This window comes from Neomonachus schauinslandi, chromosome 11 (assembly GCF_002201575.2).
Source record: "Neomonachus schauinslandi chromosome 11, ASM220157v2, whole genome shotgun sequence".
In the NCBI taxonomy this organism is placed as follows: Eukaryota; Metazoa; Chordata; class Mammalia; order Carnivora; family Phocidae; genus Neomonachus; species Neomonachus schauinslandi.
Window position 1 is genome coordinate 56,323,269 of NC_058413.1, and position 26,995 is coordinate 56,350,263.

Genomic DNA, 26,995 nt, shown 5'->3' on the forward strand with positions numbered 1-26,995 from the left:
CTGAGCCGAAGGCAGACGCTTAACCACTGAGCCACCCAGGCGCCCCTCTGGACTCTTCATTCTATTCCATTAATCTACATGTTTATCCTTATGCCAGTATTACACTCCCTTGATTAGTGTAGCTTTTTAGCAATGAAATTGGGAAGTGTGGGTCCTCCAACTTTGATCTCTTTCAAGATAGTTTTGGCTTTTCAGGGTCCCTTACATTTCTATGCATTGTTTTTATAATTGGGAAAATTCTGTTAGAAAGAGAGAAAGATAGACATTGCTGATGGTGCTATGAAATCCGTTTTGTTTTCTGAGAGTGATATACTGCTGTGCACCTATTTTCTTGGTCAGGGGAATTTTTCTCTCCTAAATCTTGTCCTGGTCACCGTAGATTTTTTTTTTCACTGTTGATGAAAATGTGATGAAATGTGCAGGGTATTGATTTAGTCAAGACTTCATCTCCTGTCTTGAGTCACTTGGCTGGGTCAGGGGTTCTTTCCACAACACCCTAAATTTTTTTTTTAAAGATTTTATTTGACAGAGAGAGAGAGCACAAGCAGAGGGAGCCGGAGAGGAAGAAGCAGGCTCCCCACTGAGCAGGGAGCCAGATGCGGATGCGGGGCTTGATCCCAGGACCCCAGGATCGCGACCAGAGCCGAAGGCAGCTGCCTAACCAACTGAGCCACCCAGGTACCCACAACACCCTAATTTTTTATTTAGTCCAAGGAAAATACTATCACACTCTACTTTTGTGGCCTCTACGCTGTTTTCATTGTAATTTCATCAGCAAATCACGTTTTTCTTTCTTTTTTTTTTAAGATTTTATTTATTTATTTGAGAGAGAGAATGAGATAGAGAGAGAGCATGAGAGGGGGGAAGGTCAGAAGGAGAAGCAGACTCCCTGCTGAGCAGGGAGCCTGATGCGGGACTCGATCCTGGGACTCCAGGATCATGACCTGAGCCGAAGGCAGTTGCTTAACCAACTGAGCCACCCAGGCGCCCACGTTTTTCTTTTTAAGATTTTCTTTCTAAGTAAACTCTACACCTAACATGGGGCTTGAACTCACAACCCCAAGATCAAGACTCGCATGCTCTACTGACTGAGCCAGCCAGGCACTCCAACTCCAGCAAATCACTTTTGAGTATGTATTTCTGCAGGTTCAATTTGAATATACAAATATATGTATATTTATTCATTTATAACTTATATATACATGATTATTATACACATTAAAAACATACACAAAACATTTTAGAGGTTGAGCTTTTAAAAATGCTTAGGAATAGAAGTTTTCCCACACTTCAATGACTTTTATTTCTCTGGAGACTGGCCCTCTTGGATTTTTCCTATTCACTTCAGTGTGTTCCAGCACCCAGCCAAGGGCCAGGTACATAGCAGAAGCTCAATGTCTGCTATTGGAAAGAAAATTTTCGGATATCCTGCTATTTCTATTAATACATACTGCCTCTATTCCTAGGTTCAGCACCCTGAAAGTAAAGATTTTGCATCTACCATCCGCTAGGGTCACTTTGCCGAGAGGCTGTGGGCACATCTCCCCTTGTTTTGTCTTTTACCTGTGATTGCACCTTATCTGACTAGTTCTTTTATTTATTTATTTATTTTTTAAGATTCTGTTTATTTGTTTGACAGAGAGACAGCGAGAGAGGGAACACAAGCAGGGGGAGTGGGAGAGGGAGAAGCAGGCCTCCTGCTGATCAGGGAGCCCAACGTGGGCTCGATCCCAGGATTCTGGGATCATGACCTGAGCTGAAGGCAGACGCCCAACAACTGAGCCACCCAGGCGCCCCTAACTAGTTCCTTTAGAAAATAGCAATTGTATCATCCTTAACTATAATCTTCATTTCAAACTGCTTGGTCAGGCGGAGTCCTGGGTGCCTTGACCATAAAGAATGAACAGCAAGCTTTCTTATCAGGATGTATCACTAGAGGTTATGAACAAAGGGCAAGGGAGCTTTTGGGGGTGACAATTAGAAGTGCTTCAGGAAGCTGGATTTTTTTTATTTTTAAAGATTTTATTTATTTTTGAGAGAGAGCATAAGCAGGGGAGCGGCAGGCAGAGGGAGCAGTAGACTCCCCGCTGAGCACCCTGCCATCAGGACCCCAGCGGAAGGCAGATGCTCAACCTGCTCAACCGACTGAGCCACCCAGGCGCCCAGGATGCTGGATTTTAAAGGGCCAGTGGGAGTTAGCCAAATGGAGAAGAGAGGAAGGCAGTCCCAGCTGAACAGCAGGGACAAAGATGGGAATGGCTGAGACGGGAATGGCCCCAGCACATTCTGAGCTAGGGAAGAGTTCGTGTCGTTGAACACTACACAAGGGCAGGAACGGTTGCATTTGTGTTTTTTTAAAGATCCCTCCGGCCGCACAGTGTAGTATTAAGAGTCTTGAGGCTGGAAGTAGGGGAGGCTGTTGGTTGCCTGGAGAGTAGAGTAAAATTATAGGTAGCCTGTGGAAACCTTTGGGATTGGAAGCCCAAACTGAAGCAGCTCTGCTTTAGTGTTTTGGCTGCATTCTTTTATAGGATTTCAACTCCCCTCCTTTTTTTTTTTTTTTTTTTTCCTCCAGGGCTGTTGCCCTTTCCCTTTGTTCCCGAGAGACACTTACCTATACCTTTATCAGAAAATCACTATTCCCTAGAATTCCCCAGGGCTGGGAGAGTTCTGTTTCCGGGCTCCGTTTGAGGCCTCCCCTCAAAGGAAGACACTGAAGTGCATCTTTGCACAGGTTTTATCAAGCCAGAGCTTGTCGAAGGCTTCAACCCACCCCGCCCAAGTTAAATATCAAACCACGCACACAGACACAGAGATAGAGGCTCAGACACGTCCAGACAGAGAGCAGCCTCAGGCTTATCAGGAGCCCCGGACCTACAGCCAGCGGTGTGGCTGAGCGGGACAAGCAGCCCGGGGAACTATCGCCCCCGCGGCCAGATCACAGCCCTTCCCTGGGAAGAAAGGGGCCGAGGGAAACCCCAGCGCCCTCGGGATGGGCGGGGCGCCGGCAGGGCTCGGGCGGCCTGGCGGCGCCGGTGGGCGGGGTCTCCCCCCGGGCACTGCCGCTGACGGCGCCGGCTCCGCCCCTCGGGGAGGGCGTGCGGCGAGCGCGCGAGCAGGGCCAGAGCCGGCCTGGGAGCCTGCGGAGCCGAGCGCAGCGAGCGGAGGAGCGCCTGGGCGGCGGCGGCGGCGGCAGCGGTAGCGTGCGAGATGGCTCCGGCCGCGGACCGCGAGGGCTACTGGGGTCCCACGACGTCCACGCTGGACTGGTGCGAGGAGAACTACGCGGTGACCTGGTACATCGCCGAGTTCTGTGAGTGCGGGCGCCAGCGCCCGGGCCTGAGGCGGGAGGCAGGGAGGGAGGGCGCCGGTCTGAGGGGAGACGCCGCGTGAGGAAGGCGGAGGGCGGACCTGGCAGCCAGGGGAGGCACCAGGCCTGGCCGGGGAGGTGGAGTGGGGAGCCCTGGTCTGGGGGCAGGAATGGGAGCGCTGCCGAGGAGGGGAGCGGATGGGGGGAATCCAGTGTGTCGGGTGAGGCGTGCCGGGGTCTGGACGGTTTGGGGGGTTGAGTTTGGGGGAATGGAAGAGAAGTGGGGAACCCCCGCTGGACCTGAGGGGAGGCCTGAAGGGTAGGGCTGGGATGGGAATTCCTGTCGGAGGGGAGGAGTGGGGCAGGCTGGGGCGGCCCAAGAGGAGGTTGGGAGAGTGGAGGACTCGGCTCGTTAGAATGAGGGCCCGGGACACCTGCTCCTACTGTCGCTGCCACCCCCTCCGGCCTAAGGGCACAGGAGAAAGGAACAGGTCCTAGCTTAGTCTTACCCCAACCATGAAAACTCCCAGATCTTTCCCTTCCTCTTTGTCTGTTCTCGTCGGACCTCTTCGGTCACCTCCAGGGAAGGTGCCAGGCTCTCAAGAGCACAAGGGACCAAGTCCCTGCGCCACTCTGCCTCCTTTACGACTACCTAAGGGTTAGGGTTCATCTGAGGGCACTACTTCCACTGATTGCACCCTCTGAGGACATCCTTCTCCAGGTGCTGCCCCTGACAGGCCCCAGTTTCCCCCTGGGTGTGTGGGTGTGTGTGTGTGTGTGTGTCTTATTCCATTAGGCTAGGGGAGCACAGGGAAAATCTGCCACTTTTTTTTTAATGCAGTTTACTTTGGTTAAGTTTTGAGAGCACAATGTTTGATCCTTCTTTGGGTACCTATCTGCTTCTGACAAAGTACAGAGGATTTTTTTGGCTGTTTCTTCTTTTAATTGGATCCACTTTCTCAGGACAGGAAGCAACTCTTCTTTGCTAACCTACCCATTGTTGGGTCCTTTCCCCAGGCATTTGTTTGGCTTTGTAAGAAAGAGGCAAGAGTTTCATGCCAGCTGATCCTACCTTATTCTTTTCACAGTAATTGACTAAATTAAAAAAACAAAAACAAAAAACCACGGAACTCTTAGTAGTGTTCAAGACTTTAAACCATTCCTTTTAAACCATGATTTAGGCTGAGAGTCACTTATCCAGAACTACTAGAGTAATAATTTTTACATAGTAATGGAAGTATATGGGCAAAGGGATCATTTGTAGTGTAATTACTTGGCAGCCCAAATGTTGGCAAGGAAGCGCTATACCAATTTGCTGTTAGATCATGTTGGCAAGCCCATACGTGGTCCAGGGAAGGTCCATGAGAGGAAGAGACTTAAAACCATGCTTTCTGAATTGGAAGTGTGTAACATGGAAAAGAGAAACTCAGGGGTCCTCAAATTTTGGATGGGCTGTCATATAGAGCAGTTAAACTTTCTGGATTTCTCTAGAATGTGGAATTAGAGTGTATGGGTGGAAACTAACTGTAAGGGGAGAGATTTTGCTTCAACATAAGGGAACTTTTAAACCAAAGAATCATCGGATGGATTGAGGAGAGCTAGAGGTCACTGAAAGTGTTCAAACAGACATTGCTCAACTAACTCACATGAATTTTTTATGGAGAATTGTTTAGTAAAAAAAGGGATTGGCTTGGGCGCCTGGGTGGCTCAGTTGGTTAAGCGACTGCCTTCGGCTCAGGTCATGATCCTGGAGTCCCGGGATCGAGTCCCACATCAGGCTCCCTGCTCAGCGGGGGGTCTGCTTCCCCCTCTGCCCTCTACCTCTCGTGCTCTCTGTCTCTCGTTCTCTCTCTCTCAAATAAATAAATAAAATCTTTAAAAAAAAAAAAAAAAAAAAAAAAGGGATTGGCTTTAGTTGGCCTTTAGGTCCTTTGCATATTTATGGGTGGATATAGGTAATAATGGCTCTTAGTTTAGAACCAAGGATTAGAATCAAGAGAAAACTTGACAGTTAAGTCATGTGACTTATGAGAGTGCAAGATACTACTGTTCTGCCAGATAGCTCTGAGAAATGGGAAATGGCTTTTGGTCTTACCGTCCTCAGAGGAGGAAACTGAGCAGACTGCAGGGAGGCTTTTGACATAGGAATCAGGGGGTGCAAGAAGAGGGTAAGTGAATGTTGGTTGTCCTTTGCACATGTACCTTGGGAGAAAATCATTGGGAGGAAGTTGAGGTCAAGTCTTCTTATCCAGGAGGCAGTGGGTATATGTCATATTTTGGAGTAAGAGAACTTGATCTTCCAAAAATATGCTGGTTAATAATGGTGTGTTTAAGGGGCGCCTGGGTGGCTCAGTCATTAAGCTTCTGCCTTTGGCTCAGGTCATGATCTCAGGGTCCTGGGATTAAGCCCAGGATCGAGCCCCGCATCAGGCTCCTTGCTCCGCGGGAAGCCTGCTTTTTCCCTCTCCTACTCCCCCTGCTTGTGTTCCCTCTCATGCTGTCTCTCTCTCTCTCTGTCAAATAAATAAATAAAAAATCTTTGGAAAAAAATGTAGTTTTATCATTCTTATAATATTTACATTAATGATAGAAATATTAAAGATAATAATGGAGATAATAGCCATATCTAAGTGCTTACTGTGTACCACACTTTGCTAAGCACTTCATCTATCTTCTCTCTTTCATTCTTTTTTTCCTTTTAAAGATTGATTTATTATTTAGAGAGAGAGCGTGAAAGAGACAGAGATCAAGTGAGTGCTCACTTGCATGTGGGGATGGGGGAGGGGCAGAGGGGGAGGGAGAGAGAGAGAATCCTAAGCAGACTCCCTGTTGAGCTTGGAATGGGGGTGCTCAATCTCAGACCCTGAGATCATAACCTGAGCCCTTCCAAGAAATCAAGAGTCTGTCGTTCAACTGACTGAGCCATCCAGGTGCCCCTCTTTGATTTTTTTACCTAAGGCTGCAAAATGTGGTGTAGAGATAGTATTCAGGTTGAGGTCTGATTCTAAAGCTACTATATGCCATATTCTATCACACTTTCATCCTTTTGTCCCTGCATGCAAGGTATGAGGACAGGTGAGATAGTACACTATCACAAAGGACAAATTGAATAATTGTTCAAGAATCCTATCTTTTAGCCCTGGGCTATGTATATTTTGAATAATAAAAAGATGAGTTTCCGGAATTGCATGTTCAGATGTGGCAGCAGTTCTGAGTCACTGAAATACCTGAAAATCTGCCTTTTTAATATCACCCAAGATCAGTTCAAATTCTTCTTTTTTTTTTTCCAAATTGTTTTTTTGTTTGATCAGATTGTAAGGACAGGGGAAAACGTAGAGTTTTTCCTCTTAATTATAATTGTGAAATAATATGTTCCTTGGTGTGGCAGAAGTTATAGGTACAGGCAGTCCTCACTCTTTATGGTAGTGACCATGCAAGTTAAAACCTGGCAAAGTAGTCTTAATAATCAATGGGAAAAGTTAAAATTGTTCTGTGACCTTCAAATTTCTTTGTCAAATACCATAAACCCTCTTATTGTTGGTTATAAACATATATAGAGAAATGAAAAAATAGCAAAACTGTTATTTAGTACACTGTAATTTAAAACATTAAAAACATTGAGAATTAAAATGTGTTATTTCTTTATATAAGAACTGATCAAGAGTAGTTTGAACGGTGCTGGCTTTCTTGTCATATAACATATGATATGGAATGAGTAATTTTTCTATGCCTTCATGAATTGTCATACTCCTAAGTTTGGTTCAGTTTCAACATTTTACTCTTTGCACTTTCAGTATTGTGAAATATCTCTGAGAGTTCTTCTAATGCAGAGTTTTTTTGCTGTAGTTACTTCTTCCGGTCCATCTTCATCCTTTTCTCACAACCACTTTTTTCATTTATGTTGATAAGTTTGCCTTTACTAAGTTCCTCCAGCTGTATATCTAGAGTCCCTTGAATGGCAGCAGTCAACATTGTCATTGTCAGCTATTTCTTTGATAACTTTGTTTATGTTTGATTGGAATTTCACTTCCAATATTATCACTTTTTGTTTCTTTGATACACTTTCAGCATTGTTGGCTCTTTCCCTATTTTGCTTATTCATTTTTGTAAAATATCACATACGTTCATCACCAGGAGACAAAGAGGCAACTCAGCTACACACTTGGCTGTCTGTACATGAACTGAATAACAGAGTGCAGTGAATAATCACCAACAGTTTTTGCCTTGATTTTTTTTTTAAAGATTTTATTTACTTATTTATTTTTAGAGAGTGAGTGTGCAAGCGGGGGTGAGGGGCAGAGGGAGAGGGACAGAGAGAATCTCAGGCAGACTCTCCACTGAGCGCAGAGCCTGATGCGGGATTCAATCTCACAAACTGGAGATCACGACCTGAGCCGACATCCAGAGTTGGATGCTTAACTGACTGCACCACCAAGGAGCGCCTCAAGCCACTTTTCACACTTAGGTCTATAGTTAGTCATTAGAGCTTAGTAATACTTGAAGGCAAAGAGCATTTTGAAGTCTCATCTTGACTTAGTTTTTACCCGTGTTGTCCAAGATACTAACTAGGAAGAATTGTCATTTGGTAGCACATATTGGAAGAAATGATAGATTTTTTTTTTTTAATGGAACAGTAATTGGTATCTGGGTAAATAAGAAGAACGAATACCTCAGATGGTAATTTGGGGAACTTTACTAAGCCAGAATACATAGAATAGTGAATATTTAAATGAAAGTCTTGGGCGCTTGGGTGGCACAGTCGGTTAAGCGTCTGCCTTCGGCTTGGGTCATGATCCTAGGGTCCTGGGATCTAGTCCTGCATTGGGCTCCTTCCTCAACAGAGAGCCTGCTTCTCCTAACCCTGCCTGCCTCTCTGTCTCTCTTTCTGACAAATAAATAAATCTTTAAAAAAATGAAAGTCTTGCCCAGTGCACTATTATCTCAGGTTAAATTTTTAAGTTGTTCCTTTGATTTTGGGTTTACCCTGTCCCTTTGCCAACTGTTTCCCCATTAGTGGGGAAAGAAACCTGACCTGGAGAGTTTTCAGTAGTGCAGAAGAGCATTTTAAAAGAAGTAGAGGGATGGAGAAACATTTTAGGACCCAGCAAAATGGTAGAGCCCAAAAGAGACAGCAGAAGCAGTTAATAGTGACACAAAAGTCCTACATATTTATTGTAGGGAAAGGTCATGGTATAATGACTTGGAGCCAGAATCAAGATTTCTATTTGAACTTTGCTCAGTTGAATGTTGTGACTTTGGGCAAATCACTTAATCATTCTTTGTATCAGTTTATTTTCTATAACATGAGAATAATGATATCCAAGAGGGTTATAAGAATTAAATGGCAAGATACGTGTGAAAGTGCAGTGAGGTGAAGTGCTTGGCAAATACAAGGTGCTCAATAAATACTAGTTGAACTGAAATCTAGTCAAAATAAGTCTAAAAAGTAAATCATGCTGTGTTATAGTTGTGGCCTCCTCATCTGTGATGGTTAGTTTTATGTGTGAACTTGGCTAGGCCGTTGTATCCATTAATTTAATCAAATACTAATCTAGGTGTTTCTGTGAAGGTATTTTATAAATGTGGTCAACATCTACAATCAGTTGACTTTAAGTAAAGATTACTCTCAGTGACGTGGGTGGGCCTCATCCAGTCAGTTGAAAGGCCTTACGAGCCACCACTGAGTTTGGGGAGGGTGGGGGGAAGGTTAAACTTTTTTGGGGGAGGTTTCCTTCTTGACTTACTTGACTCCTCACTTTAACGGACCTTTCCTCTCTTTTCTTTTCCTCCCTTTCATTCTTTCTTTCATTGTTTGAATATATTGAGAATATACCAGAATTTTTAGATGTTTACAGTGGGATTGCTTTTGCACATGATGTTCCCTTGTCATTTGTAGCTACATTCTCTCAGTGGATACCTCTTTAAGCCTTGAGTGATTACTCCTTACAGAGTTAGGTACTTCTGTTTCCCTTGGAGCACTTTTTTTTTTAAAGATTAGTCATTTGAGAGAGAGAGCGTGCATGTGTGCAACAGGGGGAAGGAGCAGAGGGAGAGAGAGAAGCAGACTCTCGACTGAGTGCGGAGCCTGACGCAGGGCTCGATCTCACAACTCTGAGATCGTGACCTGAGCCGAAGAAATTAGGAGTCAGACACTTAACAGACTGAGTCACCCAGGTGCCCCTCCCTTCGAGGACTTTCTATTAACTGAAGGATAAAGGCCAAATTCTAACATGGCACGAAAACTCCTTTTTTTTTTTTTTAAATGAATATTTTCACAACAGCAAGAATTTTGCAGTGAATATCTGTTCACCTATTGCCTAGATTCTATTTTAACATTTTATTATGCTCGTTTTACACTTTTTTTCTTAAAGGTTTTATTTATTTATTTGACAGAGCACAAGCAGGGAGAGCGGCAGGCAGAGGGAGAGGGAGAAGCAGGACCCTGGGATCATGACCTGAGCCGAAGGCAGCTGCTTAACTGACTGAGCCACCCGGGCACCCCTATGCTTGTTTTATTGCATGTCTGTCCATTTATCCATTCTTCTATCAATTCATTTTATCTTTTGATACATTTCAAAGTAAATTGCAGACATCTGTACATTTTCCCCTAAATCCTTCAACATGCATATCATCAGTTAAAGTTCAGTTCTTTTTTTTTGAAGATTTTATTTATTTATTTGAGAGAGAGAGAGAGCACGACCAGGAGGGAGGGATAGAGGGAGAGGGAGAAGCAGACTCCCTGCTGAGCAGGGAGCCTGATGCGGACTCGATCCTAGGACTCTGGGATCATGACCTGAGCTGAAGGCAGATGCTTAACTGACTGAGCCACCAAGGCACCCTTAAGGATCAATTCTTTGTGGGTTTTTTTTGGATGTAAAATTTATATTTGATGTTATGCACAGATCTTATGGTATATTCTCAGTATTTTGAGAAATGCATACATTTGTGTAACCAAAACCTCTATTAGAATATGGAACTTTACTATCAAGAAAGTTCCTCATGCCCCTTCCCTGTTAATCCTCACCGCCACCTTCCCCTTCTCTCTAGGGTGGCCACTGTTCTGATTTTTTTCCCCCCACCATAGATTAGATGTGTCTGTTCTAAAACTGAATATAAGTGAAATCATACAGTATTTACTGTTTGGTATAAGACTTCTTTCACTCAGCATGTGGTTTTTGAGATTTCATTGATGTTGTTGCATGTTTTGATAGTTCCTTTTTATTGCTGAGTAGTATTCCATTATATGAATATACCATAGTTTATCAGTTTTCCTATTGCTGAACACCTGGCTTTTTCAGGTTTTGGCAATTATAAATAAAGCTGCTATGAACGTTCTTGCACAGGTCTTCTTGTGGATATATATTTTCATTTCTCATAGGTAGATACTCAGGATTGGAATAACTGAGTCAGAGGGTAGTTGTGTGTTCAATTTTATTAAAAACTGCCAGACCTTTTCTCAAAGTGATTGTAGTGTTTTACATTTACAGCATTTCATCCACTCCCTCACTAACATTTGGTGTGTCTTTAATTTTTGCCTTTCTAGTAGTTACATAGTTTTTTAACTCATTGTGTGATCCACTGTATTCTAAACTCTTCAGTCTTTGTTCCTCCTTTTCCCTATAATTCCTGCTTTCCTTGCGTATACTGTACTCTAGCCAAAACAGACCGTTTATGTATTACATTTATATTTTGGTGCACTTTTCATTGCTTGTGTTCTTCCCATGAGAGATAATAATAAATTGCTTTTTAAAGCCATGAAGTTTGGGGGTGGTTTGTTATTCAGCAATAAGTAACTGAAATAGAGGGAGAGAGTAATAGTCCCTCTAAATAGTCTAAAGTTGAGTTTTGAGCAATTTTGATTTCCTGTTGTGTAAACTCAGAGTATGCCAAATTACCCATACATTTTATTCTTAGAGGATGAAACTTTAAAAATAATAATAAAGTTTAATATAGGCCCTCTCTCTGAAAATTTCGAAGAATTTTTATAAGCATCATTTTATTTATCCCTATAATGCACTCATAAGACTCAAAAGAGGCATTTTACCCAATGAAAATAAATAAGTACTTTAAGGTTGAAATAATTCAGTTGCGTGACTGGAAAAATCTTTGACTCATTATAGGTGTGGACTCCCATCTTAAAGTTCTTTAACTTTTCAGAGCAAGCTGCATTTAACAGCAAGAGGAAAGACTGAATGGACTCAGAAAACAAAACAGACCTCTAAAATTGTGCATGTTAAAATCTTGATACTGCTGTAAAAATTTTTATGACTGGAATTCATTTATTTCTACAAAATGATAAGGAGACATTCTAGGTAAGATAGTCTTCACAAAGGGGAGCCTGGGTGGCTCAGTCATTGGGCGTCTGCCTTCGGCTCAGGTCACGATCCCAGGGTCCTGGGATCCAGCCCCGCATCAGGCTCCCTGCTCGGCAGGAAGCCTGCTTCTCCCTCTCCCACTCCCCCTGCTTGTGTTCCCTCTCTCGCTGTGTCTCTCTCTGTAGAACAAATAAAATCTTAAAAAAAAAGATAGTCTTCGCAAAATGAAATATGGTTTGAGGCTATTTGACCTGCTGGGTAGCAATCCCTCCCCCACCTCTCCCCACCCCCTTTTTAAAGCAGACAGGAGGACAGTCTCGTTAAAGCAGACAGGAGGACAGTCTCGTTTTGTTGTCTGATATCCATTTGATCACTGGAGTTCATTTAGTTAGTTTTGCCAATCAGATGGATGTTCTCTGTTCTTTCACTACTCTAGAAATGTCCAACTTAGGGGTACCTGGGTGGCTCAGTCACTTAAGTGTCTGCCTTCGGCTCAGGTCATGATCCCAGGGTCCTGGGATTGTGCCCCGCATCTCGCATCTTGGGCTCCCTGCTCAGCAGGGAGTCTGCTTCTCCCTCTCACTCTGCGCCTCCCCCCACTTATACGTCGAGTGTGTGCACGCTCTCTCTCTAATAAAATCTTTAAAAAAAATGTCCAACTTAAAGCTTGACAATTGAAGAGAATTATGACATTGATAAAGGAGGACTGTTCTGTGGTTAAGAGCATTCATTAAATAAACTTTTAGCCCCCTCTGTGCCTTTCCCTCATCCCATCTTCCTTTTTCTCCAGAGATAACCACTATCCTTAATTTAGTGTTTGTCATTTCCTAGCTTTTTACCCTGTGCATTTCTAAAAATACACTGTTTAGGTTTGCTTGTTTTATATTTTATATAAGTGGAATTGTACTGTGTATTTATTTTTCAACTTGCTTTTTTCACTCATTGTGGTCAAATATGTATCATCCATAATCCCAAGAATTATCTCTGTTGATGGGTTTAGATATAGTTCATTTATTTTTCCTGTTTAGAATTCTACTGTATGAATATATTGATTTATCCGTTCTTCAGTTATTGGATGTTTTCAGGTTTTTGCTATTACAAACGTTATAACCCTCTTGTACATATTCTAGTACACACAAATTAAGAGTTTGTGTATCTGGGGGCGCCTGGGTGGCTCAGTTGGTTAAGCGACTGCCTTCGGCTCAGGTCATGATCCTGGAGTACCGGGATCGAGTCCCACGTCGGGCTCCCTGCTCGGCAGGGAGTCTGCTTCTCCCTCTGACCCTCCTCCTTCTCATGCTCTCTCTCATTCTCTCTCTCTCAAATAAAAAAAAAAAAAAAGAGTTTGTGTATCTGTTGAATAGTGTAATGGTTAAATTGTAGGGCATGCCCATATTCACCTTTTAGTAGATCAGAAGTTCTCACGTTTTTTGGTCTCATGTCCTCCTTTATATATTTGAAAATTATTGAGGACCCTGAAGAGCTTTGTGAGTTAAATCTTTTGGTATTTACTGTATTAAAAGTTAAAATTGAAAAGATATAAAATTTTTATTAATCCGTTTAAGATTCATGCTTGTGTAAGAATTGAGTAAAAACAAACAAAAAAAAGATTTATGCTTTTGAGAAATGAGATTTAACCATGCTGTTGTATCAGTAGTTTGTTCCTTTTTAATTTTTAAAATTTAAACAAATCTTTTAAAGATTTATTTAATTTTTTAATTTTTAAATTTTTTTAAGATTTTATTTTATTTGACAAAGAGAGTGAGAGAACACAAGCAGGGGGAATGGTAGAGGGAGAGGGAGAAGCAGGCTCCTTGCTGATCAGCGAACCCAATGCAGGGCTCGTTCCTAGGACCCTGCGATTATGACCTGAGCTGAGGACAGATGCTTAACTGACTGAGCCACCCAGGCACCCCAAAGGTTTTTTTATTTTTAAGTTATCTCCATACCCAGCGTGGGGCTCAAACCCACAGTCCCAGGACCAGGAGTCAGATGCTCTACCAACCAAGCCAGCCAGGTGCCCCAATAGTTTGTTCCTTTTTATTGCTGAGTAGTATTCCACTGTATGAATATAGTACAGTTTGTTTATCCATTGTCTTATTCCTGGACACCAGGACTGTTTCCAGTTTTTGGCTATTATGAATAAACTTATGAACATTTTTATTTTTTTAAAGATTTTATTTATTTGACAGAGAGAGACATAGCAAGAGAGGGAACACAAGCAGAGGGACTGGTAGAGGGAAAAGCAGGCTTCCCACGGAGCAGGGAGCCCAATGCGGGGCTCTATCCCAGGACCCCGGGATCATGACCTGAGCCGAAGGCAGACGCTTAACGACTGAGCCACCCAGGCACTCCAAACCTATGAACATTTTTATATAAATCTTTTCATGGACATATATTTTCATCTTTCTTGGGTAAATTCCTAGGAGTGGCATTGTCAGGTTATAGAGTTGGTTTGTGTTAGTTTTTTAAGGGACTGCAACACTTTTTTTCCAAAGTGATGTATCATTTTATCATAGAAGTTTTGGGTGCTCCATATCCTCAACAATATTTGCTGTTACTCTTTTTGAAATTTTATCCACCCTGGACTATGTGTAGTGGTATCTCATTGTGTGTGTGTATTTGTGTTTAAAGATTTTATTTATTTATTTGAGAGAGAGAGAGACAGAGCACGATCGGGGGAGGGGGATTGGGCAAAGGGAGAGTGGGGGTAGAGGGAGAAGAGAAGCAGTCTCCCCGTTGGGCAGGGAGCCTGATCGAGGGGCCTAAACCCAGGACCCTGAGACCATGACCCAAGCTGAAGGCAGGCCTTAACCAACTGAGCCACCCAGGAGCCCCTCTCATTGTGGTTTTAATTAGCATTTACCTGATGAATAAAGATATTGAGCACATTTTCATTGCTTCTTGAACTTTCCCGTATCTTCTTTCGTGAAGTGTCTTTTGCCCATTAAAAAAAATCTGTTACCTTGAAGGATTTTTTTTAATTGAAGTATATAGTTGACATACAGTATTATATTAGTTTCATGTGTACAATGTAGTGATTCTACATTTATATATATTATGAAATGCTTATCATGAAAAGTGTAGTTGCCATTTGTCACCATACAAAGTTATTACAGTAAGATTCAGTCGCATTTTCTTTCTCAGATTACTGATTTACTGTGATTACTGATATATTTTTATTTATTTCCATCCTTTTTAGTGCTTTTTATTCAACATCTCCTATATTTCTTACCTCCTTTTGGTGGTGATAGGTTTTTTTTTTTCCCTTCTCCCCTCTAATGGTTTGGAAGCTACTGGTTTGTTCTAGTTCTTTTATCTATCTATCTATCTGACAAGTATTTCATGACATATATATAAATATATATAAATGTTGGACTTTTGAAAAAAGATTTATTTATTTGAGAGAGAGAGAGGGAGAGAAAACGAGCAGGAGGGGCAGAGGGAGAAGGAGAGGTAATCTCAGGCAGATTCCAGGCTGAGCGTGGAGCCTGTCGCAGGGCTTGATCTCAGGACCCTGAGATTGATCTCAACCTGAGCCGAAACCAAGAGTCAGACCCGCAACTGACTGAGCCACCCAGGCGCCCCTAAATGTTGGATTTTAAGTGTAATTCTCTAGGCTGTACTTTTCTCATCCCCATGATTTATTTATTTTAAAACTGGAAGTTTGTACCTCTTAATCTTATTCAACTATTTCATCCATTCCCCCATCCTCTTCCCCTCTGGCAACTACCAGTGTTCTCAGTATTTATGAGTCTGTTTCTATCTGTTTTGTTTGTTTTTTAGGTTTTCCATATAAGTGAAATCATATGGTATTTGTCTTTGTCTGACTTATTCTACTTAGCATAATACCCTCTCTCTAGGTCTATCCATGGTGTCAAGAATGGCAAGATTTCATTCTTGCTTATGGCTAAGTTTATTTATTTATTTATTCATTGTCTGTGTGTGTGTGTGTGTGTGTGTGTGTGTGTGTACCACATCTATTTATCCATTCATCCTTCAATGGATACTTGGGTTGCTTCCATTATCTTGACTATTGTAAATGCTGCAATAAACAGAGGGGTGCATATATCTTTTTAAAATAGTTTTTTTCATGGGACGCCTATGTGGCTCAGTCGGTTAAGCGTCTGCCTTTGGCTCAGGTCATGATCCCAGGGTCCTGGGATCTAATCCTGCATCGGGCTTCTTGCTCAGCAGCGAGCCTGCTTCTTCTGCCTGCCGCTCCCCCCTGCTTGTGCGCTTGCTCTCTCTCTCGCTCTCGCTCTATCTCTGGCAAATAAGTAAATAAAATCTTAAAAAAAAAAATAAGTTTTTTCATTTTCTTTCTCTACCCAGAAGTAGAATTACTGGATTTTATGGCATTTCTATTTTTAATTTTTGGAGGAAATAACATACTGTTTTCTGTAGTGGCTGCACCAATTTACATTCCTACCAAGAGTACAATCAGGGTTCCCTTTTCTCTACATCCTCACCGACATTTGTTATTTGTCTTTCTGATATTAGCCACTCTGGTGTAAGGTGATAATCTCATTGTGGTTTTGATTTGTATTTCTCTGATGGTTAGTGATGTTGAGCATCTTTTTATGCATCTTTTGGCCATCTGTATGTCTTCTTTGGAGAAATGTCTATTCAGGTCTTCTGCCCATTTTTAATTGGATTGTTTGGGGGGTTTTGGGGTGTTGTATGAGTTTTTAAATATATTTTGGATATTAACCCCTTATCAGATATATCTTTTGCAGGGGCGCCTGGGTGGCTCAGTTGTTAAGTGTCTGCCTTCGACTCAGGTCATGATCCCAGGGTCCTGGGATCGAGCCTCGCATCGCTCAGCGGGAAGCCTGCTTCTTCCTCTCCCATCCCCCTGCCCCCGCTTGTGTTCCCTTTCTCACTGTGTCTCTGTCAAATAAATAAAATCTTAAAAAAAAAAAAAAAGATGTATCTTTTGCAAATATCTTCTTTCATTATTAGGTTGCCTTTTCATTTTGTTGATGGTTTCCTTTGCAGTGCAAAAAAACTATACATATTTACATTGTATGATTTGCTAAATTTTGACAGATGTACTCCCGTGAACCCATCACCACTCATGATGAATATACTCATCATCCCAAAAAGTTTTCTTGTGCACCTTTGTTGCTTCATTGGTTTCAGGTAGGAGAGTAAATATGGTCCTTGTTACTCTCTCTTGGGTGGATGTGTAATGTTCATTACTTTTAATCCTGTCTGTATATAGCCTATCTTTCTTATTATTGCCCTCTGTTAGAAGTCTTCATTATTTATTTGGTAAGCATGCTGTGTAGGTATCTTCATAAAATTGCTTTACCAGCTATGAGACTAGTACAAAGCCATGTGTACCATCAATAAATGGTTTGCTTCTTGACAAGATTGGACAAAAACAACGGCACTAATCCTAAAAATGACCTGAAATTTAAGTTGTATATTGAATTTATGCTTTAAAATCTATTTTGTTTCTTTTGCCTGGCAAATTTTTTTCCCAGATTTTTACTGTCAGCTATTATGTGCCCTTAGGTTTTTGTTTGTTTGTTTGTTTTTGGTTTTTTTTTATGTGCCCTTAGGTTTAAGGTGTTTATCTTATAAATAGCAGATAGCTGATTCTCTTATTTTTAAAATTTAGTCTCATTTTCTGTCTTTCTGTGATTACTGATACATTTTTATTTCCACCCTTTTTATTTTTAAGATTTTATTTATTTATTTGACAGAGAGAGAGAGAACACAAGCAAGGGGAGCAGCAGGCAAAGGGAGAGGGAGAAGTAGGCTCCCCGCTTGGCAGGGGGAGTGGGAGAGGGAGAAGCAGGCTTCCCGCTGAGCGGAGAGCCCGATGTGGGGCTCGATCCCAGGACCCTGGGACCATGACCTGAGCCAAAGGCAGACGCTTAACGACTGAGCCACCCAGGCGCCCCTCCACCCTTTTTTATAATGCTTTTTATTCTACATCTATATTTCTTGCCTTCTTTTGGCAGTGATAAGGTTTTTTATTCTCTTCTCCCCTCTGCTGGTTTGGAAGCTACTGGTTTGTTCTAGTTCTTTTCTTCTGGTGTTTATTTAAATATTTTTTGAATACATACTTAAAATCTAAACTTATTTCTTCTCTTCTTTTAGGTAATTGAAAGAAGCTACTTTAACTTTGTATATGCTCCTCCTAACTTACATGTTATTTGCCGGAGATAGAGCAAGAGAGAGAGCGAGTGCACGCTATTCAGTATGTAGTTCCACCTTGTATTAGTCTCTGCTGCATGACAAATTTCCACATACGTAGTGGCTTAAAGTAACACACATTTATAATCTCACATTTTTTATGGGTTAGGAGTGTGGGCCTGGCTTAGCTGGGTCGTTTGCTTAGAGTCTCACAAGGCTGTAATCAAGGTGTTGGCTGGGGCTGTGGTCCCATCTGAAGCTTGACAAGGGAAGACTTTACTAGCAGAATTTGGTTCCCAGTGGTTGTAGGATTAAGGCTTCAGTTTCTTGCTGGCTTTTGGATGGAGGCTACTCTTAGCTACTGGCGTCTTCCCTGGGTTCCTTGCTGCATGAGACCCCCAAAATAGGCAACCCAACAATGTGTGGTAGCTTGCTTTTTCAGCGCCAGCAAGGGAGTGAGAGACTCCAGCAAGATGGGTGCTGCAATCTCATATAATATCACATACACATAAATATGTATATCTTGTCATCTTGCTGTATTCTGTTGGTTTGAAGCAAGTCACCAGTTCTGCCTACATACAAAGGGGGAGGGAGTTACACGAGAGCTTGGATACTAGGGGGTGAGGATCCTGGTGGCCACTTTATTTATTTAAGAGGGAGAGAGAGAGAGCGGGTGAGAGGGAAGTGGTGGGGAAGTGCAGAGAGAGAGAGTCTCAAGCAGATTCCACACTGAACTCAGAGCCCCATGGGGGGCTGGATCCCATGCCCCAAAAATCACAACCTGAGCTGAAACCAAGAGTTGGACACCCAACTGAGTGTGTTACCCAGGCACCCCTATTTATTTATTTTTTTATTTATTTTTATTTTTTTTTTTAAGAGTTTTATTTATTTATTTGACTGAGAGAGACACAGCGAGAGAGGGAACACAAGCAGGGGGAGTGGCAGAGGGAGAAGCAGGCTTCCCGCTGAGCAGGGAGCCCGACGCGGGACTCGATCCCAGGACCCTGGGATCATGACCTGAGCCGAAGGCAGACGCTTAATGACCGAGCCACCCAGGTGCCCCTATTTATTTTTTTAATATTTTATTTATTTATTTTAGAGGGAGAGAGAGTGTACACAGGCAGGGTGAGGGGCAGAGGGTGAAGGGGAAGGAGAGGGACAAGCTGACTCTGGCTGAGCGCAGAGTGGATGCTCTGCTAGATCCCATGGCACCCTGAGATCGAGACCTAAGCCAAGACCTGAGCTGAAATCAAGTCACTTGTCAACCGACTGAGCCACCTCAGCACCCCCTGGTGGCCACTTTAGAATATGCTTGTCACAAACCTTGTGTTTATACTTCCAAAACGAGGTAATTGTTTTTATTGTTTTATTTGTTTTTTCCCTTAAACTAGATCACTATGGAACAACTTTCTTACTGTTATTCTGTGCTATTGGGTGGTTACTTTTCTATTTCATTTAACTACTGAGTAGGTAGTCCTTCAAGCATTTCATATAGATGATCTCAGATCCATTTCCTATCCTTCCATGGTCCAGTGCCTGATCTCCTATTCCTGTGTGAGCATTTGAAACTCTACTTGCTATGATAATGAGACAGGCAATTCACTGCCCTACCTCTTTCTCTCTGTAGGACAGTCATAACCCAGCCTCCGTATTGATTTTCAGGTTCTTCTCAATTTTTCCCTCTGGGAATTACCTTTAGTCTTTGAGGAGTTGAACTGTGCATTGAAAAATATATTATTCAGGGCGCCTGGGTGGCTCAGATGGTTAAGCGTCTGCCTTCGGCTCAGGTCATGATCCCAGGGTTCTGGGATCGAGTCCCACATCGGGCTCCCTGCTCCTTGGGAGCCTGCTTCTCCCTCTGCCTTTCTCTTTCTCTCTCTGTCTCTCATGAATAAATAAAATAAAATCTTTTAAAAAATATATATATATATATTATTAAGCTTTATCCAGTATGTCTAGGTATTTGTAATGCGAGGATTTTTGGGGTGTCTGCCATATTGCTCAATAGCTATTTATTTTAGCTAACGATTTATACATTTCAAAACTAGAAATACTATTAACTATATATACACATAAAAATGTATACTTACAGATATATAAGATAAGAACTTCAGATAATCAGTATTGGCACATGTGGAATATAGAGTTGAGAAGTATAATGGGTAAAGACTTTCACAAACCGGCCCTTGATGACTTTTCTGATGTAATCTCTTGCCTTTCTAAACACTTGCACTTTATATTTCAGCAGTATAATTCAGCTTTTATTTTCTCGAACACAGAATGCAGCCTCATAGTTTCCTGTGTTTGCATACATTATTCTTTCTGATCTGGAATGTCCTGCTTTATTTCTCTCATCTCTTGGTTAATTTAGCCTTTTATTTTTTTTTCTTTCACATTCATTTTTTCTCTTTAGCATTTTTAATTATTATATTTTTCATTTCTAAAGGTTTTCTTTTACAAAGCTACCTGACAATTTGTGATAATTTTTTTATTTTTTGGTTATTTTTTGTTGCTTTCTTTTATTTCCTTAAACGTATCAAGCATATTTAATATCTTGTATCCATTAATTTCAGTATCTTTCATCTTTGTCTGTTTCTATTGCTTGTTTTTGTGTTCTTCCTTTATGGCTGCGTGTTTCCTTATGTGTTCTTATGATTTTTGACGATGATTTCATTGTTCTGTAGACTTGGGAAGTCTTTGAGGCCATGTTAGGTTGTAAAGTCAGTGAAGGGTGGGGCCCTAGGATCTTGTTCATTGCTGTATCCCAGGGCTTGTTACAGTGTTTACTACATCAGGCTTTCAGCAAATATTTATTGAATGAATGATGTGTATATGTTTCACATAGTATTTTAATTATTTATATATATGTCTATATTCTCCACTATATTGATAATTCCACAAGTTAAAAAACTTTTTAGCTTTAACTCAGTATCCATAGAACTTAGCACAGTATCTAAGATAGGATTAAGTTCTCAGTAAATGTTAGTTAAACCAGTGAGAAATCACTTGGCATATTCAGCCCATTGTAATCTATAGAATAAAAAAGGTTTATTTTTTGCCTGGTTGTCATTTTGAAGCCATTACTTACTAGTGGAGATACTAGAGAAATGATGAATCAACTCAGATAATCAGTAGTATGTCTTGATCTTGACAGATTAAAGCAGAACCTTTTTCCAGACTGAACTATAAAACCAGAACTTTTTTTTTTAAGTTTATTTATTTAAATAATCTCTACATGCAACTTGGGGCTCGAACTCACTATCCCAAGATCAAGAGTCGCATGCTCTTCCAACTGTGCCAGCCACGCCCCCTAAAACCAGAACTTTTGAAGTTCCGTGTCACTGAAGGCTGATCACATTATCGACTATTCAAGTACTTACTGATTTCAGGGCATTGTGAATATATAAAGTATTCAACAAATATTTACTAAATACCTACTACATGTATAGTACTTTGCAATGTTGTTTGATGGATTTTTTTTCCCAATAGGTTATGTGATACATGAGGTATAAACTTAAAATGTGAAAAGGTGACTAGCAGAAAAGATAAATGATTTGTTTCAGCAGTGAAAGAATTGTCTTAAGACAGTATCATTTCTGGCAGCGCCGGCCTTAGTGGCTGAGGAGAGCGGGAGGAGGTTGCGGCCATGGGAAGATGGCTCCTTCTCCTACCAAACGCAAAGACCGCTCTGATGAGAAGTCCAGGGATCGTTCTAAAGATAAAGGGGCCACCAAGGAGTCAAGTGAGAAGGATCGTGGCAGGGATGAAACTCGGAAGAGGTGCAGCGCTTCCAGTGGTAGCAGCAGCACCAGGTCCCGGTCCGGCTCTACCTCCAGCTCGGGCTCCAGCAGCAGCTCAAGCTCTTCTTCAGCGTCTAGCCGCTTGGGAAGCTCCAGCACATCCCGCAGTTCCAGCTCCAGCAGCATCTCTGGCTCGCCAAGTCCTTCTAGGCGCAGGCATGGTAACAGGAGGTGCTCCCGCTCCAAATCCGAACCACCCAAAAGAGATGAAAAGGAAAGGAAAAGGCGGAGTCCTTCCCCTAAGCCCACCAAAGTCCACATCGGGAGGCTCACCAGGAATGTGACCAAGGACCACATCATGGAAATACTCTCTACCTATGGGAAAATTAAAATGATTGACATGCCTGTAGAAAGGATGCACCCCCATCTGGCTAAAGGCTATGCATACTTGGAGTTTGAGAACCCAGATGAAGCCGAGAAGGCACTGGAGCACATGGATGGAGGACAAATCGACGGCCAGGAGATCACTGCCAACGCTGTGCTGGCCCCCTGGCCTCGGCCACCCCCCAGGCGATTCAGCCCTCCAAGGAGGTTGCTGCCACCACCTCCCAGGTGGCGTCGGTCGCCCCCGCGAATGAGAAGAAGGTCACGCGCTCCCCAAGGTGCAGGTCCCTCATGCGCCGGCGGTCTCGCTCCCCTGGCCGCCGCCGCCACAGGAGCCGCTCCAGCTCCAACTCCTCCTGATAAGCAGGGCCCCCGGAGCTCTGCGCCCTGTGACTTCGATCCCATCCACTTCGGCTTTGTCACTTCTCTAGCCAAAGGAGAATTGTTCGGAAAGAAATTACTCACTCGGGGCAGGCTTCGAAGACAGCAACTGAGACATTTCCTCTGAAGGCAGAGTTCCAGAGGAGTATTCATGGTTTGGGGTTGTGCCTGTAAGCATGCCTTCCAGTTTTCTGGTTAGAAAGCTCCCACATTTCCAGTTCCTAAGAGAGTGCATCCAGTGGCAAAGCCAGCAGGGACAAAGCAGGGCTCCAGGTGGTAGTGTGGCCGCAGCCTGGGGGTGGGGTACCTGTTCCATTTCCACAAATGACTGGGGGCTGGTTGGGCGTCCCGGTCCTGCCCTCGCTTCGTGGTCTGCAGGGTCCCTCAGGAAAGGGTGCACCTGGGTGTAGCTGTCGTTCCTGCTCGCCTGGCCCTGCTCCCCTGATCGAGTCCTCTTCCCACACCTGTGGTCAAATGGCCCATGTTAGTTCTGAGAAATGGTTCTGTTTCTACGTGTACTCGCGTGCGCACACACACCCCCTGTCTCCCTTCCTCTGAAATTGGTGAGCATAACGAGAGCCGGCTCAGCAGGGTCATCACGGACCACCCCCTGCTGCAGCTGCTGCTCAGGGTGGTCTTGCAGGTTACCTGGGCAACATGTACATTGCTTCTCTTGGCTTTTATTGTACAGTCAGTACTACAGATTTGTTGTTTTGAGTTTTGTAACTTATAGCATTTTAGGCACTGTTGTGTTTGTACTTTGTTGTGTAGAGTGAAGGGATTGTGTTGAATAAACAGGATTAGAATACAAAAAAAAAGAAGTATCATTTCTTTAGTCATATGGATCACAAATGAATAAATTCTATAGACATTCAGATGAGTCTAGTATAGTTGCCAGAACTACATGGCTTGCTTGGCTCTTAAGATTTATTAGGATAGACCAACACTTATGATTGTGTCTCTCTTATTCTCGTTCTTTCCTTTTGCTTTTTCTTTTTGCATGTTGTGGTGGTAGGAACACAGCTTGTTAAAGAGAAATGACATGAGATTGAATCTAGATATTCCCACTTGGGAGCAATATGACACTGGGAAAATTCCTTAATCTTGCTGTGGCTCAATTTACTGATAGTAAACTAAGAATGATAAGACCCAGCTCACAAGGTGATATTTTATATTAGAAAGATTATGTAAATAATGTCACTAATTTAGTTCCAGGCATATAAACTCAATAGATACTAGCAGTCTTCTGCTTTATTCTTTTTCTTTTATTATCTAATTTGTGTGATTTTTTTCACTATTTCATTCTCATTCTTTTTTAAAATAAAAATCAACTTTAAAATAAAGTCAGTATTTAGATGAAAGGTTAATGGAAAAGACCATGGAAATATTCCAGTTATATGTATGTGTGGTTGTAAGAGCATTGCTGTTTTAGTTGGATCACAGAGAAACCTTTGTTTGCTACATGGGACACTTGTCTTGGCTGACCTATCTCATTTTCTCTGGTTTTCTTTAAAGCAGTTTTTTTTTTTTTAGACCTTTAAAAGCTGACACTCAGGGGCGCCTGGGTGGCTCAGTTGTTAAGCATCTGCCTTTGGCTCAGGTCATGAGCCCAGCGTCCTGGGATCGAGCCCCGCATCAGGCTCCCTGCTCGGTGGGAAGCCTGCTTCTCCTTCTCCCACTCCCCCTACTTGTGTTGCCTCTCTTGCTGTGTCTCTCTCTGTCAAATAAATAAATTAAAAAAAAAAAAAAGCTGACATTTGGGCAATGAATACTCTGAAAAAAAGTCTTGTTCCAGTGGAAATTGACCCAAAGTTATTTGGGTAGAACTAGCACTAGAACAGTTCTTTTGGGGGTGTGGTGAGGGAGAGGGAGAGAATCTTAGGCAGGCCTCACACCCAGTGTGATGAGGGGCTTGATCTCACAACCCTGAGATCATGACCTGAGCTGAAATCAAGAGTCCAACGCTTAACTGACTGAGCCACCCAGGCGCCCCTAGAACAATTCATTTGAGAGATTTGGGAATTCAAAAAATTAAAAAACTTGTCTTATAATCTTTAATTTTTTCTCTACTGCTTAGGAATTTGATTTAAATTAAGCACTGTTTAAGACTTTAAATGAAATAAATTCATAAACTTATATTTTACTCAATGTGTTCTATTGGAGCAAGTATTTAGTTGCTTACACTGTTAAAGAATGAGATACTGCTAAACATTAACAACTAATTATACATTTTCAAAAACAATTCCACAACTCAGATAGCTTTTCATGTTTAGAAAATACATATCAATGATTTGTTTTCATTATTCATATTGATTTGGAAGCTGACTAAAAGAAATGAATTATTTTTATTTCATTTTCCAGAACACTGAAATTCCCAGGAGGTTAAAGATATTTAATTCAATAAATATTTAAGAAACATATTTATAACCACCAATTAGAAAGAGATAAAATCACTAAGACATTTAAATTACTTTATTTTACTTTAGATTCTAAATTATTCATAATTATAAAATGTTTTACTTAATTTTTTTCATTTTGTGGATTTTTTTTTTTTAAAGATTCATTCATCCACTTCAGAGAGAATGAGTGCAGTGAGGGGCAGAGGGAGAGGGAGAGAGAAACCTTAGCAGACTCCTCACTGAGCTTAGAGCCCAACATGGGGCTCCATCTCACGACCCCGAGAACACGACCTGAGCCAAAGGCAAGGGTTGGATGCTTAACTAACTGCACCACCCAGGGGCCCCTCATTTTGCGGATTTTTTTTTAAAGATTTTATTTATTTATTTGAGAGAGAGTGGGAGAGAGAGCATGGTGAGGGGAGGGGCAGAGGGAGAGGTAGAAGCAGACTCTCTGCTAAGCCCACATCGGGCTCCATCCCAGGACCCTGGGATCGAGTCCCGCATCGGGCTCCCTGCTCCTTGGGAGCCTGCTTCTCCCTCTGCCTCTCTCTCTCTCTCTCTGTCTCTCATGAATAAATAAATAAAATCTTTAAAAAAAAAAAAAAAAAGAAAACAGGTTATTAGTACCCTTGCATTTGAATCCTGACTTTACCTTGTTCAAGCTGTGTGATCTTGTATATATTAGGACAAATTGCTTAATTTTGATTTCACTTTCTTAGCTGTCAGATTTGATTAAAAATACTTATAGGTTGGTTTTGAGTATTAAGTTAAAGTAATGACCTTATGCACTCTAAAGTACCATATAAAATGTTGGGTAATGGCTTTCTTAAGAATTTAGAGTATCAGATTATGCACTGAAATTTAAACTTCCTTTTCATCCATGAGCTGAAAAAGTATTCATTTTTCTGTTTTAAAAGTCTCATTTTTTGCTGCAACTAAGCTCTACCTAACACAGTGTCTAAGCCTCATAATTGGTGGTCATATAATTGTGGAGTGAAGGAATGAATACATTCAACCTCTTGATACCAACATTATGTATTATTATTAACCTCTTTACTAGATAGATGGATACAGATGCCTTTGTAACTTATTCCAATCAGTCTCATCAAGATGTAGAGATATTACCTTAAGCCCTCAAATAATAGCACAGGCGTGTAATTGCTGCAGACTTGGGAGGCAGCCTAGTTTAATTGATAGACCTATCTATACTCTGGGCTTGAGTCCAGTTCTGCCCCTTACTGGTTGAGCAAAAGTGGACAAGTCATTTAATCATTTAAGTCTGGGTTTCTCTAGTCTACTTCTTAACAGGGTTACTTTGGGAATTTAATGTTAGTGTATGTGAAAGTATTTATAGACTATATAGGAGTATAGAATACAGAAATTTTTGTTTTATTAAGATTGACAAGGATATGAGCTGAACCATATGGCTTATTTTTACATTCATGAAAGTGTACAGAAAATAGTATTGCAAAGATCTCACAAGTTTGGGTATTTGAAAGGACTCATGAGTCTCCATAGAGCATATTCACCTAAGGCTTTTATTTAAAGTTAAAGGATATGGTGTAGCAAGAGAAAGAGAGAGTGGACAAGCATTAAGAATGTGGGGGACATCAAGGGGAAACTGTCTGGAATCCTAATTTGTATACAGGTCCATTTCATCCCTGGATTGAACCACCAAGATCTGTGTAATAAATCTTGGGTTGTGGAGAGCTCAAGGCAGTTCATAGTGGGGTATTTTTGTGTTGCTCTGGTCATGTTAAGAAACATATTCATATGTTTCTTAGCAAGCCAGGCTGACTAACCAGTTCTATCAGGTGAACACCTGTCAGTAAACAAACTGGTTTACAGGTCACCTGGGAGTTTTGGACTTTAAACAGCACATCATAAATCTAATTGACCTTATCTTTTTTTTTTTTCAAAGATTTTATTTATTTATTTGACAGAGAGAGAGAGAGAGATCACAAGTAGGCAGACAGGCAGGCAGAGGGAGAGGGAGAAGCAGGCTCCCCGCTGAGCACAGAGCCCGATGTGGGGCTCGATCCCAGGACCCTGGGATCATGACCTGAGCTGAAGGCAGATGCTTAACCATCTGAGCCACCAAGGCGTCCCTAATTGACCTTATCTTGTCCAAGAGCCAGATACCCACATGTCCTCAGAGATAAAGATAGAGTTTTCCCAGTCCAGCTGTAAATTGACCCTATCGTACACAATTATATTCAGAGCACCTACTATGTACAAGGTATATGGTATGCCTTTGGAATTGGCATCAAGACATCATCCTTGACAACCAGAAAGACTAGTGAAGAAGAAAAACAG

The 26,995-nt window shown here is 41.9% G+C and overlaps 2 protein-coding genes across 5 annotated transcripts in view; both read left to right on the forward strand.

Annotated features, from left to right (window-relative positions):
• The first annotated feature begins 3,101 nt into the window (after positions 1-3,101).
• ACER3 (alkaline ceramidase 3) overlaps positions 3,102-26,995 on the forward strand; it is a 164,011-nt gene continuing 140,117 nt past the window's right edge. For 3 of the 4 annotated variants that reach the window (XM_021704731.1, XM_021704732.2, XM_044919738.1), the window contains exon 1: positions 3,102-3,313. In XM_021704731.1, the coding sequence (XP_021560406.1) occupies positions 3,211-3,313 (103 nt within the window). In that variant the 5' untranslated portion in view covers positions 3,102-3,210. The remainder of the gene's footprint in view (positions 3,314-26,995) is intronic. The other variant, XM_021704733.2, reaches the window with a different exon arrangement.
• On the forward strand, positions 21,430-22,259 carry LOC110593467 (RNA-binding protein with serine-rich domain 1-like). The gene is given in 2 exon segments (XM_044919737.1): positions 21,430-22,164; positions 22,167-22,259. Coding segments are annotated over 2 exon segments (828 nt in total).